We start from the raw sequence: 15611 nt of genomic DNA, 5'->3' as shown, positions 1-15611 counted from the left end.
CAGTATAAAGACAGCACTGAGCATGTGCAGGGAGCTCAGTGCTGACTCAGTCCCTGCTGCTGCAGCTGACTGAGCAGGGTGGAAACACACACAGCTTCCTGCTGCATCAGCGGCAGCCTTCTGCAGGACTCTGTGGCCTGAACCGGGCCTAGATGATGGGCCGCTGCTTGGAGAAGAAAGTCTCCACGGTTGTCTTGGTTGAAGCTAATCAAATCTGCTAAGTTAGGAAAATTTGTTTTGCTCTTTTTGCAGATGATAGGAGGATTTTCTAGCAATGAGAAGTCCCAAATATTGGCATTGTTGTTTTTTGTTTTAGCTCATAAAGGAACAGATCTGCAGAAATATACGCTCTGCATGTAAATGTGTGTTGTCCATAATTTCAGTTAGTGATGGGGGCACTAAAGGCGCAGTTTGGCAACACTTTGGTCACATTGGTGCATACAGTAACTCTGGAGTGTGTTGTTGTGCTTATTCTTTGTAAAAAGGCTCTGTGAGTATCAGAGTACTTTATTCCTGTAAGGGCCTGGATAAAAGCTCAGGAGGCAAAGTGACACATCTTCCATATTAAAAAAAAAAAAAAAAAAAAACAGAGTGAACATAAAACTAGATTAAAAGATAAATGTGAAATAAATACTTAGTATTAAGTAATGGAAAAAAATAGGTAAGCTAGGGTTTTCTTCTTCATAAACTTTAATACAGAATTATAAATTGTTAATTAGAGGCACACAATTAATTCATAGATAGAAGTTGGAAAATAAAGAAAAAATGTCTGGTAGGGAGGCAACAGTTCAGGTAAATAAAATTTCCCAGGTTCGTAACCTAAAGCAACAATTGTTTTTAAAACTAATATGTTGAGCCATTTTCAGTTTACTTGTAGAAGTTGCTACCTTGTTATTTATTTAAATGTCCTGGTTTTTCAAGGGACTAATGTCATACACTCTACCGAATTTCCAGGCTTTTAGAAAGGAAACTGGTCTAGAGTGTCACACACCCTCCACAGTTTTTTAAAGCCATGAGGTACTTTTCCATATATTTATTCCTTCTTTGAGTTTAGCTTTTTCACACAGACCCCCACTCAGAGTGTTTTTTTTGTTTAAAATCTCAATCTTAGCATCATCTGACCAAAGCACACAACTCTAGTTGAAGTCTCTGTAATTATTTTAATTTTTATTTTTATTTCTCGACATGTTTATTTCCTGCTGGATACATTTGCTCCATTTAAAGGCAGAGTTTTCTAATTTGCTCAGACTTCTTTCTCATGCTTCACAAATTGAGATCCAGAACAACCAGGTCATAGTTTATTAGTGACCTGTGCTTTGGATGAAGGACAGTCTCTGTGATTGATGTTTGTAGGCAACTCTCACATGGCCATCGTCCAGAAGGTGAACAACGAGGGGGAGGGCGATCCTTTCTACGAGGTGCTTGGGCTGGTCACCTTGGAGGACGTCATCGAGGAGATCATCAAGTCAGAGATCATGGACGAGTCTGACGGCTACTGTGAGTGTCTGCGACCGAGTTCCCCGCTACTTGCTTCTTTGTTCAAACCTGTGGCTGTTTTCCTCCTACAGTGGACAGGAAGGTGAAGCGTCCCATGGCTCCTCTGGAGATCCCTCTGGAGCCTCGCAGCTCCCACGAGGAGTTTTCCCTTTTCAAGCCTCCAGAGGGCGAGCCTAAGATCCGCACGTCTCCTCAACTCCTGCTGGCCACGCACCGCTTCCTGTCTAGAGGTGTGTTCAGCATGATGTGTATTAAAGAAATGTTGTTTTTAGCCTTTATAGATGGTATACTACCCTGGTTTCCTGGTTCAAACATTATTTTTACACAAGTGGGAACTGTGTAAATAAATGCAATGCAACACAACAGCAACTGAATTAAACAAATTAATACTCATTGACACAATCCATGAAGCATAAGGACGAACGCAAATAAGATTTTGTATATAAGACTAAATAACAGCTTCACGTCAGACCAAGATGCACCAAAACATAAAAGAAAACCAACCAATGCAAAATTACGGTGGTGGCCACGTATTTGAGAGGGAGCTATCTGCGGTCACCGAGCGCAGCCAAATACCCAGTCCATACCGGAGGTTTCTCATATTTCTTCTTCGTGTGATGTATTGCTTATTCTTAGCCAATGCGGTACCGCGCACGTGACGTCACCGTCTCAAGAGCAACGCCCCTTTTGCCGTTTAGGTAGGGCATACAGGAGAGAACGCATACAGGAGAGAACGCACGGATAACAGATATGACCGACTTTACAGCCGTTAAACTTTCCCAAGACGATGTCCCAGGCACACGGATTACTGGCCGAACTGTCGAAGAACACACCAACCTTCAGCTCAAACGATGGCTTGACATTCGATGGCTTAAAAAGACTGGAAAACTGGCCGAGTTGATGAACGGTAAGCTTTGTTTTTTTTTTCCTGCGCGGCGATCATGGCAGCGTCGGCCGTTTTTTTTTTTTGTTGTTTGCAATCACCGTCCAGGAATGGGTATATGTTTAATGTTTGTCTCATTTGAAATGTTTTTGAGTAAGCCTGGTAGCAGGCTATCATGTTAGCGCCTGCTACCATGATAGCCTATATGCTGTCATGGTAGCAGGCGCTACTTTATTAACATGTCGGCCACCAAAATACTCTTACCTTGACTTGATGTCGCTGGAATTGGGTCAGGATGTTCTTCGGTTGGGCCCTTTCCTCCGACAAAATGCTTGCTACATATGTACTTGAATTTGGTAACTTTTTCCGGGTTGAACTGTTGTGTAGGCCGACCGCCCCGAAGCGTACACATTTCTCCTTGGCAGTCTTGAAGAAAACATCCTTCATATGCGGCCGATCAGCGTAACTCGAGTCGCTGTTGCACGTTCCATAGCAACAATGTTTAAAAACCATGGTCTTAGATTTGGAAAAAGCAGTCGTTTACCGAGTAAAACCTAGGCTAACGCACGTCTCTTACAGCGAAACAACGGCAGCTTTCCGGAGTTTGTCCCACTGCGTACCACGTGATGTGACGTCATCGTGACGTTGTGTTTCTAAAAATAGCTCGCGCGCGGTACCGCATTGGAATAAACATATATATATACAGAGACCAAGAGAGAGTTAAAAAAAATACTATTTAATTGACATTCAATGAGTGTGGTATAGTCTCTAAGATGTATGCTGTTTTCTAAACACGTTGAATAAATACTACCATGTGTCATAAAGTCTGTTTTCCACTTCACTCAACAGTCTGGGCTAACGCTAGCTTAAAGTTAGCTTAGGGCTACTTAGCGTTTTTGCTTTTGGTGTGCGTGTGTGTTTCAGAACCTTATATAAATATATATATTTTTTTTCTTTTATTAGTGAACCACTCAAAAAGTCAATTCTTTTGATCTGCAGTATATAATCTCAGGGAAAAGGGATAGTTATTTTAGTTAGTTGATGGTCAGAGTTTACCTGACTCCGCCAGATAGATTTGCTCCGCATATCCATCTGGAAACCTTCCGTTGAAGTAATTTTGGGAAGGGGCGAAAATACTGGTTAGCTGATTGGCCTATGTTGGTGATAGACGGGCCAAATAAACCAATCAGATTCCTCGTCGCTCGTAACAGAGCGACGACGAAAACACAACCACAAGCCAAGCTACTCTTGCTGCTGCAGGTAAAGGCTCGTTAGCTCAGCAAAGAAATATTCTGTAATTCCGATAAAACTTGCTCGATAGCCACGCTAACGCTAGTTTCATCGGCTGAAGCCGCCATGTTGTTTAGACTGAACTGACGCGCTTCCCGTTGCGTCACACCTCAACCCGCCTCAAAGCCAACGCTGATTGGACGTTCGTTTGGTGAACGGCTCCAAATTTTCTTCAACGGAGAGTATCCAGACTGATCTGCGAGTGAAACCTTGAAAACTTGCGAGATCAGGATGGTCTCACGAGGCTAGGTCAGAGTGGTCCTCTTCAAAATCCTGTATTTGAGATCAAGTTTGTTTATAGATTCTTCTATAGATTTTGTTGAAGCTGGTTTACTTTTGCTCTGAGATGGGAAATAGAAAGTTCTCCCAGGTCTAGTGGTCAGAGCTTCTGAAAGCGGGATACAACTAATAAACAGCTAACTAGGATGTGAAAATGACAGTTAACATAATGCATGCTTGTGGTTTTATAATTACACTGGCATGGAAAGGGCAAACTCTGCATGACAGATGAAGACAGAACCCTGACACATACAAGGCTGAGAAGTTGTGGGAATTTTATTTTATTTTTGCCAATATTGCTTCTCTATTAATTGGTTTCACTTATCCTGACTTTAGTAATAAATACAGCACAGGTTCTAAAAAATCAGTAAACAAAAAAAGGAAAAAAAGAAAGAAAGAAAAAAGCGATCTGTTGAAGGATGCTGCCAGGAGAACATTTCTGTGGGGGCACGATTGGCTTATAAACACTCTTAGAACTAATGCTACGACAAGGATAAAAACATTGAAGTCCTGTCATGATGTTTCCACCTTCAGAAGTGGAGCACTTCAGCCCAGCTCGAGTGTCCGAGAAGGTGCTGTTCCACCTGCTGCGCCACCCCAGCGTCAACCAGGAGGTGCACTTTGACCACAGTAACCGGCTGAGCCCGAGCCACTACCTGTACACCCGCAACCACCCGGTGGACTACTTCATCCTCCTGCTGCAGGTACGAAGCGCCCGCTCAGCCCGCCTGCAGGATCACGGCTTCATGCAGGCAGAGCCACTTATAGGCCTGAGGCAAATGACAGTTCTGACCCACCAGCATCAAGTTTGTTCGTGGTTTGGTGGAACCGAAGGACACAAAGTCTGACAAACAAACATGGGTTTTCACTGCCAGCAAAGAGTGACATGATCTGGAAGTCTAGTTCTTCTTGCAAACTGCACCTTGATTATTCAGGAATGGTTAAAATATAAAAGAAAAGCTTTTCTGTCAGAATTAAGGTGATCAAAGACCTAAATTACATCAAAAGTCTAGTTGGCTCTCAGACCTTAGGAAGAAGAGGGTTTTTGATGGATTAAATCACAGATTTAGGACCGATTTCTTACCCAAGAAGGTTTATTAGGTTTAGAAGTAGGAGAGGATTAACAAAGCCAGAGTGAGCTAAAACAATGGGCCGTTTTATTGTGTTTTTTAAAATTATTTTAACAAATGTACATAGTGGTGAAAGACTGAAACAAAAATGTGGAATAAACAGCCACTGACAACTCAGTTTAACTTCATTTTAGATGGAATTGTCAAAATAAATTTTTTAACCATATCAACATCCATATAATTACTTGTAGAAATACAATTTTAAGATATCCAGAATTACAGTTTTGAGATAAGATATTTCATAACCCCTCATTTGTTCTGAACAAATAAAAGAAAGAAAACATTTTCAAGATATCTGAAATATTTACCAGGAACAATTGAGTTTTGTACAGTTGAAAGAGCTCCACTGGCTATTAAATGTTAAATGGCTTGCCATAGTTGGGCAGCAAACAACTCAGCTCAACAGCTCAACTTTTGTCATGTATCCTATCAAAGCAACTTTAACAATAAACTATAACTATATAGGAACGTTCTGATGGGAAAATCTGTAAATTAAAAAATAATGGTAACCAACCTATGCCTAGTGGGCATATCATTACAGTACTCTGTGTGATACAGAGGATAGAGGAGGCCATTTAGGGACTGAAATGTTGTGTAAATAAGACAAGCTAATTAGTTTATTAAAAGAGCAAGTTATAGTTCTGTTTAATAGAAACGGTAGCCTTAAATGACCTCTGTGTGATCTGGAGCTACACAGAGAATAAAACGATCTTGACCATGATGAGGGCGGGGGTAAACACTGTCCTACTTCCACCCGTCAGCCATATTCTAGAGGAACTTGAGTTCTTCTTCTATGGTGTCACAGATCTTTACCCACAACATTTCATCTTAACTCATCCAAACTGTCTGTTTAGCAGAGTGTTGTATGTTCACAGGATGTAACTCTGTATCAAACTTTGAGGCGACTTTTGATCTATTTAGAAAGAAGGAAATACAATAGCTAACCTTGTCTCTCATCTGAAGAATCCAGTGCGGCTGCAGGTGGCTTTCATATAAACAGAGTAATACATCAACAGTCTGGAATGTGGGGAAAATGTTCCTTATTATGAGAGCTTGTATAGTTGAGAGAAATATTTTTCATTTTGGCTGAACTAAGAGTTCATTGTATATAGACTATAAAATTCACTTGTTCGACTAAAGCGGGGAACACCAATTCTGTTGAGAGGAAAGGTCAAAATTAAAGGTTGCTTCATGCCACATTAGGACGTTTTTTTTATCTACAAGGTCCTTTAGGGCAAAATAATAAATTGTACAAAAAAACAAGAATCAGTCATTTTTAAATGTCAAATTTTTATGTTTCTGAAATATTTTTAACAATTAGAATGAAATAAAACCAAATTGATATTCTGTGTTATTCAGTGATGCCTGTTTTTTTTTTTTTTTTTTTTTTAATTATCCTTGTTTGCTTGTCAGGGCCGTGTAGAGGTGGAAATTGGCAAAGAGGGCCTGAAGTTCGAGAACGGGGCCTTCACTTACTACGGCGTGTCTGCTCTGACGCTGCCCTCTTCAGGTGAGATGCCAAACTTCATCTTTCCAACACATCCAGAGAGACAGCTGTCTCATTTTGCTGGCAGGTGATTAAAAAATCGGTTTATTGCTCACTGTCTTTAGTGCTGCAATGTTTGGAGCAGCGAGAGGACTGCGTACAGGTGGACAAGCAAATGTGTTTGTTAAAAAGGCTCCAGAAGGAATCAGTCTGAAAGCAGTTTGTGCTCTCTGATCATCAGTGAGAGAGACATGCTCTTTTATATTTAGACTAGGGGTTAGTAAGTATTTTTTTATTAATATTTTATCAATTTATGTTTTAAATGTGGGGAAATGTTAGGTGGGACATTCCTGCTATAAGTTATTACAAATAATTATTTTCTCTGCATTTTATACCGGATAACGTTTTTTTTTGAATTCCTAAGTAAGAGTATTTTTCTGAAAATGAAAGTCCATGATACTTTTCATATCATTTGGTGTTAACATTGCACTTTCCACTAAGATGGAATCTGTTTGTATCAAAACTGATAGAACCAATAAAAAAAACCTTTATTAATAGGTGGTGTGGCCTCGAGTCATGTGACTTGGAGTGGAGTCACTCTCTTGAGTGGACTTGGGCTTTCACACATATGGCTTATGACTTCATTTGGACTTGAACTCTAACTTGAAAAGACTTGACATCTTACACCAAACAGAAAGTGTTTTACAAAGTAAGTGTGGTGCGCGGGCAACGGTGGAACCATGCCAGGCGCTCGGTCCAGCCCACTGCGCCCACCACCATTGTTTCTTCCTTGTTGCTTCCAAAAGCACGCTGCGTCCAACGTTCTGCTTAGCTGCTATTCTTCTGCATCCTACGATGACAGCAAAGACTCTGACTGTGGTTGAGGTGTCCTTTCAGCAAGCATTAATAGGGAGGTGTGGGCAAAGTTGGAAGAAAGGGGGGATAAAAAAGCTGTGTACGGTATCGCCCAAACAACGAGTAGGCTACTATGCAGCATAACTGGACCGTATTAATCTGTGATAATCTAAATCCACACAGAGTCAAGTGTCTCCATCCGAATCTTAATCGCAAGCCTGGAGAAAGTCCCACAAGTGCTGCCTGCGACATTAAGTATGTAACGATGTTTTAAGACGGAGAGCAACGGCGATGTCTGCCCTGAAGTCATAAGAGAAGTTTTTTTTTTTTTTTTTTTTTAATAATTGTTTTTGGTGAAAAAAATATTTAAGCGAAGCAAAAAATCTTATGTTTTTATATCCCCATCTGCCCTTCATGTCAAGCAGATGGGTCACTTACACAAAGTATGTTCTTTGTTTTTATTATTTAGGTTTCATTAATATACCACTAATGCAATTCTTGCAATTGTTAGGTGTAATGATACTATTATACTAAAAACAGTTTTATTTATTTGTTTTTCCACATGGAAATTCTTAGTTTTCTAATTGACTGTTTGAATTAAATATTTCTTTATTCAGATGATCTTCTTTATCATTTTTACATTTCTTAAATGTTTTAAAGTTGGATTTATTATTATCCTGACAGTTTTTATTCAGTTCTCATAATTCCTACATCTAACACAAAAACAGCTATATAAATAACTAGTTATTTTAATAATCTGATCTTACTCATATAATTTTATAAAAGCAGGTGTATAGTATTGCAGTTGTAGCATTTTTTAATTATGTACCACTTTGGTCATTATTTTGTAAATTTGCGGATTTTTTTTTACGTTCCATCAGCACTGATCTTCTGATAATTTTGAAGTTCACTCCATTCTAAATCACATTTCAGAATAATTTTTAAATGTAATTTTTCTAATTACATTTTATATTAGGTCAGATGACTTTTTGAATACTTGGTATGTACAATTTAGGACTTGCACTCGACTTCAGACTTTCATACTTTATTTGGGATTTGACTTGAGACTTAAAATACAATGACTTGGGCCCACCTCTGTTAATTATGTGCATATGTATAAACTAATCACACAATTCCCTAAAACAGTGGGGGACATTAGAGTTTACAAGCAGTCTAGTAAAATATTCAGTTTCACAAACTGTGTTCCTACTTTGTCTTTGAAAGTATGGAACTAGATTTATCTGTTTTCTGTGTCTGGAAAAGTCTGGAAAAAAAGCAAATAAGAGTATGTAATAGAATATTTCTGTTTACAGACTTTATTGTTTCTCCCATTGTCTAAAAAAGATGTCCTTCTTTCTTTTATTGAATTTTTCTGTTTACCTTCTCTCCGTTTTTCCTCATATATTTTCTTGTCCTTCGTTGGTTTCTTCCCCCCTTGTGTTTAGTCTTTTTTCCTTACTTTCTTCCTTACTTTGTTCCTTTCATGCATGTCCTTTTCCCCTCATTATCTTCTCCTTCCTTCCTTTGTTGTATCCACCATTGTTTGCTTACCGTTTCTGAAATGTGGTTTCTTGTGTTGGTTGCCTCATGTGTTGTCGGTCTTATCAATATTTAAATCCTACTTTTATTATCGCATCCTTACCCACAGTTGTTTTATTTCCTAGCACTATGTGTGTGTCAATCAGGGTGGGGAACCCTGTGAAGTAGAACAGAGAGGAGCGTATCTCTCTTCTGCAGATGCTTGATTTCTGACAGAGCCTGAAGCACAGATTTCATCTCTGGAGTCCTGCTGTTTGGTGAATGGCATCCGTGCTGTTTCAGACGGTGCGTGTGTGTTTATGTGTGACTGCAGTTCACCAGTCTCCAGTGTCGACCCAGCGGCACTCTCCCAGGGATCCCTTCGAGTCAGCAGATGCCACCAGCCCGTCCAGCTACTGCCCCGACTACACAGTGCGAGCTCTCACTGACCTGCAGCTCATACGGGTGAGTGGATGACGCATGACTGGGCGTGTCCATTGGTACACCTGTTGGGACACCTGCCCTGCTGTTGTTTTACTCGATTAACTTTATTTGTAAGCATTAGTGAAGATACAAGGTTTTACAGCTACTTGGAAACAAAATGGCCTTTTTCCTATCCTTTCATCCTTTGCTTTAATTCCTTCCTTCCTTCCTTCTTTCTGCTTGTTTACTCTCTATCATTGTTTATGTAAAGCATTTTAGTAGCTTGAAATTTAGTAGCTTGAAAAAATGGTAACACTCCAATATATCTTTAACTGGGTAGAACAAACTGCATCATCGGACCAACTTTTAGCCCAATATGCGTGTCTTTATTTTTAGAATCATGTGGGCTTTAATATTGGATTCTGGTTGTTGCTCAGAGTTGCCTTCTTGTTCTCTTCACCATCTCACCAGACCCATCTCATCCTTCTTTCTCTACCTCTCTACTTGCTCCTCCACCCCAAACATTTATACCAAAATCTAAAATGTTAGAGAATTATTTGGTGACTTAGAACTGGAATGTGGCCTGTTTCATAGAGTCGGGTCCACATTTAGGCATAATTTCAATCAGCTAGACTCTGAGAAGTTCCCCCCATGCTCAGACGGATCTTAATTCAATTCAATTCAATTCAATTCAATTTTATATATATAGCGCCAAATCATGAAACATGTCATCTCAAGGCACTTTACAAAATCAAGTTCAATGATATTATACAGATTATTCCATTTCTTTCGTTCAGTGCACTCATGTTGGCGTATGAGCTCAGCTTTAATGTAAAAACAAGCTATTCACCCAGCCTGATTTGTGATTGAGGGGCAAAGGTCTGAAATACCCGGTGGCTGTATCATTTTACTGGAAAAAAAAAAATCATGCGCCTTACCTAATAAAGCTTTGCCATGGACTCCTACATTCTAGACACATACAGAGGACACAGATGGACAGGGAGGTGAGGGTCTGCAGATTTTATTGTGTGTGCTTAAAGGAGAGTGGGGGAAAGAAATGCTCTGAAAGATGACCCCCATGGAGCCTGACAGTTAATGCACGTCCCTGATGATGCCCAGTAAAGGTTCATTAAGTCACATGAGGTATTCCACCAACAGATTCAAGATGGAGTCAGCATTATTATTATTGCTTTAAAGCATAGAACTCATTTGACTTAAGCAAAACAAACAAGTCTTGAATCTATATGGCAAGCCCCCGCCAAAAGAAATCATAAAGGATAATACATTGAACTGCGTGCCAAAATGCTTATTTATTTTATTTAATATAAATATCTACAACCAGTGCAATATACAAACCAGTGGTAAATATCAGACAGTATAATGCTCCTTTTTGCCACCTAACTTATATTATTTTATACACTTATGCACTTTAAACCCCATATTTACTTTTGTACTCATTCCACTCAGTAAGCAATAAAGGTATATTGAGTTTTTCTGTTGTACTCGTGTCATTGCACCAATGGATCGAAATTTTGTTCTGTCAACACTGAATGATGAAAAAGTCTATTCAATTGCATATAAATTAAATTTTGTTTTTGTTTTATTTCTTTCCGTATTTTGTGTATTTATCAATTTAGAGTAGCGTTTTTTATACATTGAGTTGGGATGAGCTGGGAGACAGGCACAGGGCGGCTCATGATGTCCATGATGTTTAACGGTTTGGGGTTGCTCTGTGGCCGCGTTGCAGGTGACTCGCCTGCAGTACCTGAACGCCCTCATGGCGTCGCGGGCGGGCCAGAGCCCAGATCCTCCAGAGATCAAGATCCTGCCCAACAGTCAGACGAAGCTGCTGAATGAACGAAACACCACACCAGGTAGCTTTGCTCGAAACGCCGTCTGACCCGCCGGGTCTGCTGCCTCGCCAAACCTGCGAACATTTATTTTCTTCCTCTTTCTGATGCCTTTGTAGTGTTTTATCTTTTCTTTTAGGAATGTGCTTTCCTGGTTTTACTTCAGCTGAACTGAATTAATTTTCTCTTTCTCTTTCTTTTCCCTCCTTGCGTGCCTCCTCTAATCTCTGGCCCGGCCAGAGTTTCCTGTAAACTTTTCATTCTTTGATACCATTGAGAACTACTTTTAGCGGGTTTTATGCATGAGGTAAATCCAACCTAGCCCAGTCTCAGACTTACTCACAGGCTGACACATTTACCTGCTCATAATATCTGTCCCAGAGAGCCCCTCTAATCATGTTAGAATGTCTGTGGATGTATAAAGGTAAATGCGTCTTTTACGTTTATTCCGTTCAGCCTTGTTTTTGCCTTTTTCTTTACATCACTTTGCCCGTTTCTGTCCTACCGTAGCTGCAGTAGATATTCTTCTTGATTCTCATCAGCCTATGTTTCCATAAAACAAAGATGTGACAGTAATACTTTGTTTGAAAAAGCCTGCAGGTGGGGATGAACCGTGTCTCTCTGGCGGCCATATTGGAGGTTCACCATGTTTGAAGGGAACTTGTTAAAAAATAAAAATAAAAAATCTGCCCTGTTTTCTTCCTGCTGCATTGTAACTCAAAATCCCTTTTGGCTCCATTCCACATCTGTAGCTTGATGAGATAAATATGTGCCAAGTAATAGGAAAGTGTATCAGATTCAGTTCCATGTAAATAATGTATATTATGTAAATATTATGGCTGCAAAACAGTATAAAATCATGAGATGGAAATAGATAGATAGATTTTTATTACAGACTCAAGGTCCAATTTACAAAAACGAATAAAAGAATAAAAAGGAAAAAAAAAAGACTCCTAGCCGTTCAAAAGGCCATCATACCAATGTCTCCAGAGTACAGATGAGTATTTTACTGCACCATATTTAACATTAGTCAACAGTTGGATAATTCTATTATTGGAGTCGTTTAAACTATTATGGGTGGGTAATTATTGCAATGATATCAGTTTCAATAAGTCGGCACTTTTCTCTAACCTCCCCTTCTTATCTGTCCTTCCGACACTAACTGCGACCTTTAGCATCACAGGCTCTGTGATCAGTGTCAGCAGGTAGGGAGGCGTGAGCTACGTAGCGATATTAGACCCTGAAGGATTATCACCAGTTTACTGTTCCTCCTTTTCCTGCAAAAGGAAACTTCCAACCAACTCATGTAGGTTAAAAGAAATGGTTACTGCCTTCACCCAGTAGTAGGAGTGTAACTCACCAGCTTTGTCACGATAGGATGTTATACCAATTTGTTTGGATGGATACAAATTTAGCTGATATAGTGAAGTCTGTTACCTGCTCATCTAAAACTATTATTTACACTGATATAAACTCACAAAAAATCCTATGATTTGACCATTTTATATCTAAGCTGTTACAGGTGTCAGGCATTTGAATCAAAAACAGAAAACAAAGCTGCTGACCTCCAATATGTACCCCGAGTGGACATGTGACATCCCCTCAGGTGTGCTAGAAACGGGACAGAATAGATGGTTTACAAAGTAATGTCCCTTTCTGTCCTCCTCCTTCTCCTCCGCTATCTTTTGCTTCTGTTGCTCTGATAGTTTCTCCTCTAAACCCCCTGCCCACCTGAAACCTCCCCTTTTATGTGTGTGAGCGCTTTCATCCTTATTACCTCACACCTCACAGCAGCTCTCCTCTGATTGGTCGGGTTCCACAGGTAGCAGCAGAGCCCAGGAGAGCTCAACAGAAGAGGAGGCTCATGGGTAGCACAGAAAACATTCAAACCATCTTGTTGTTTAGTTTTTACTGATAAATCCCACATGGCTGGATCGTAGTTACTGGACCAGACTGGAGCAAGAGAGACTTTTATTTAACTGGGTCCGCTGTTCACACTTCTCATGTCCATCGCCATTCCTTTATGTGATCTTAGTCACTGATTATTTTATACCTGTATGTACATATGTCTGTATAAATATAAATATAGAGTGAAAAGAGAAGGTATGTGGATCTTGGGATAATTTGATTTTCTGCATTAACTGGTTTTTAGATGTGATCTGAACTTTTTCGTTTAAAAAGACAATTTCTTTTAACGTTTCATGCTGCATAATAATGCAAAATCTCAGTGTTGGCTGGAAAAGTAAGTGAACCCTTGAGTTAATAAATGTTGAAACCATCGTTGTTCCAGAGGACAGCTTTGACACCCTACCCTGGAGTTCATCAGTTCTTATAGTGCTGCTTCTGGTTCCTGAAAAGGAAGAAAATGTTGCTTTAGGACATTGCAGAAATTTCACTCGGATTTGATGTCGCTGTGCATTCCCATGCAAACTTAAATCAGGGAGACCATCACATTCAAACTGGAAAAGAGATATAAGAGGTACTGGTGCAACCGAGGACTGCACTATGCAGTTAAATGTAGTCACATAGGAGGAAACCAATTTCAGCATGTTAGATTTAGAGCAGCATTTTGTCAGAAATGCTTTGGAAATCCATAGTCATGTTTCTGTTATTATGAAAATTTAAAATAACAGGTTTTTTTGTAGCTTAGATCAGACTATATCCAAAGAGGCTGCAGGTTATGCTCTTTGTTCCTTTGTTACTTCCACAAAGGGAACAACTAAACTCTGGCTCAAAGAGAGCCTACTTTTCAAAGCCATTTTGGGGGTAAATGGGGATATTCAGGTTACTACAAATTTTGTCTTCCTACACACTATACCTGTTGTAGTTTTCTTTCATTGTTCCCGTGGTGTCCTGCCGCTGGTCAGATCTTACCTGGGATGTTGTCCGGTTCCAATGCTTCCAAGTCACAACTCTAATGGGAGCATTTCCATCAAACAGGTTCCAGTGCTGACCCTGGAGGGAAGCGCTGCCTGTTTTCCACTAGCAAAGCGTTGACACCAGCTCTATAAAACAGGCGGTGTCTAGGTACCAACTGTTTGCAGGGCTTTTCACATTTTAAACATCAGCAACAGTCAATTTTCTCACCAAAACAAAAGTCACAACATACGAATGCCGTGACAACTGCATGGTTTGTGATAAAGACATACAAATCTTAAGTCCACAGCGCTGCTGTCAGTTTGTTTCAGGTTTATTAGAATCACAGACCCCAGATAGTGAGCAGCTTCTTTGCAGTATTAATATTGTTATTGCGATGACGATAAGTTTATGTTATAATATGCAGTCCTTAACAACACTAAGTTTTAACATCAGTAAATTGGTGGAATTATCCCTGGAATAATATGAGGTTATATTCCCTCACCTGTCCTGTCCAACTGCTTTTAAATCGCAACGTTCACATCGCAACGTTTTAAACTGACCTTAAAAACTTTGACTACGGCTCTGTTCATAAACTCTGTCAGCTGCTTTGATAAACCAGCTGGTGTTTGAGTCTGGTTTTGTCAAAAAAAAGAAAAAGTTATTTTATTCATCTTGTCACGAGCAGCCGTTTGTTGTCTTTGTTGGGAGTAAAGATGAGGTTGAGCCGTTGTGTGAGAGAGGTCCGTGCTATGATCATTTTAAAACAACGGCAAAATAATGACCAAGTTTACATAGTAATCTAGCCCCATCTTCTTTTCTTAGCTATTAGTGAGGTGGTGAGGTTCACATAATAAAACATCCGTCTCCTTGGGAATGTTCTAGAGAATGTAGATCCTTACCTTCTTCCTCACAAGGAGATTCTTTCCAAATCCAGTATGTATCCCGGCAGATGGAGTTTGAAGATTCGGGAGGATAAAAACAGAGAAAAATCTAGTTGTAAATCCATTCATTCTCATCTGCTGACAGTCTGGCTCTCTCTCGCTGCCTCGCAGCCTCCATTAGCAGTGACATTTCGTAGAAATTAGTTTGATTCCGATAAACCATCACCGAAATTCAAAATGCAAGAGATGGAGGATCAGACATTTACGGAGTTTAGCAATGGACAGCTTCTCTTACTCTGACTTTAGAAGTACCAAAGCCGCTCTCAACCGCGTTTTTTACATAACGGGTAAAGTGCTGGTTTAGCACTAGAACCGCTTTGATGGAAAACTGCTGTTTGACATTGTGACTTTGTGTCCTCTTCTTTGACCTTGCACATAGAAGTCTTTGTGAATTTGAGTCCTCTGAGCTGGACAGCAGGCACAACACTAAATAGATGTCATTTAGAAATTATTTTATGATCCTTTCCACCTGCATGCAATTAGACTCCTCCATGAACAATGTTTATATCCGTAGCTCAAAGGCACGTCACTTACTGACTGGTCTCTAAACTCTCTACTCCAGTTAGCTTGTACTTATGTCGGGGTTATCAGGGTTCACTT

General features: G+C 39.8%; 1 protein-coding gene across 2 annotated transcripts in view; it reads left to right on the top strand.

Moving 5' to 3' along the window:
- Positions 1-13831, top strand: part of LOC105915610 (metal transporter CNNM3) — a gene marked incomplete at its 5' end in the record, with an annotated part of 46763 nt that extends 32932 nt beyond the window's left edge. Inside the window, 7 exon segments of one of the 2 annotated variants that reach the window (XM_012849772.3) lie at positions 1354-1497; positions 1569-1727; positions 4484-4653; positions 6493-6589; positions 9273-9403; positions 11109-11235; positions 13034-13831. In XM_012849772.3, the coding sequence (XP_012705226.2) occupies positions 1354-1497; positions 1569-1727; positions 4484-4653; positions 6493-6589; positions 9273-9403; positions 11109-11235; positions 13034-13083 (878 nt within the window). 2 annotated transcript variants of the gene reach the window in all.
- Positions 13832-15611: the final 1780 nt, after the last annotated feature.

Source organism: Fundulus heteroclitus, unplaced genomic scaffold (assembly GCF_011125445.2).
Source record: "Fundulus heteroclitus isolate FHET01 unplaced genomic scaffold, MU-UCD_Fhet_4.1 scaffold_626, whole genome shotgun sequence".
In the NCBI taxonomy this organism is placed as follows: Eukaryota; Metazoa; Chordata; class Actinopteri; order Cyprinodontiformes; family Fundulidae; genus Fundulus; species Fundulus heteroclitus.
Note: the sequence above shows the minus strand (reverse complement) of the source record. Positions and strands in the feature narration are given on the sequence as shown.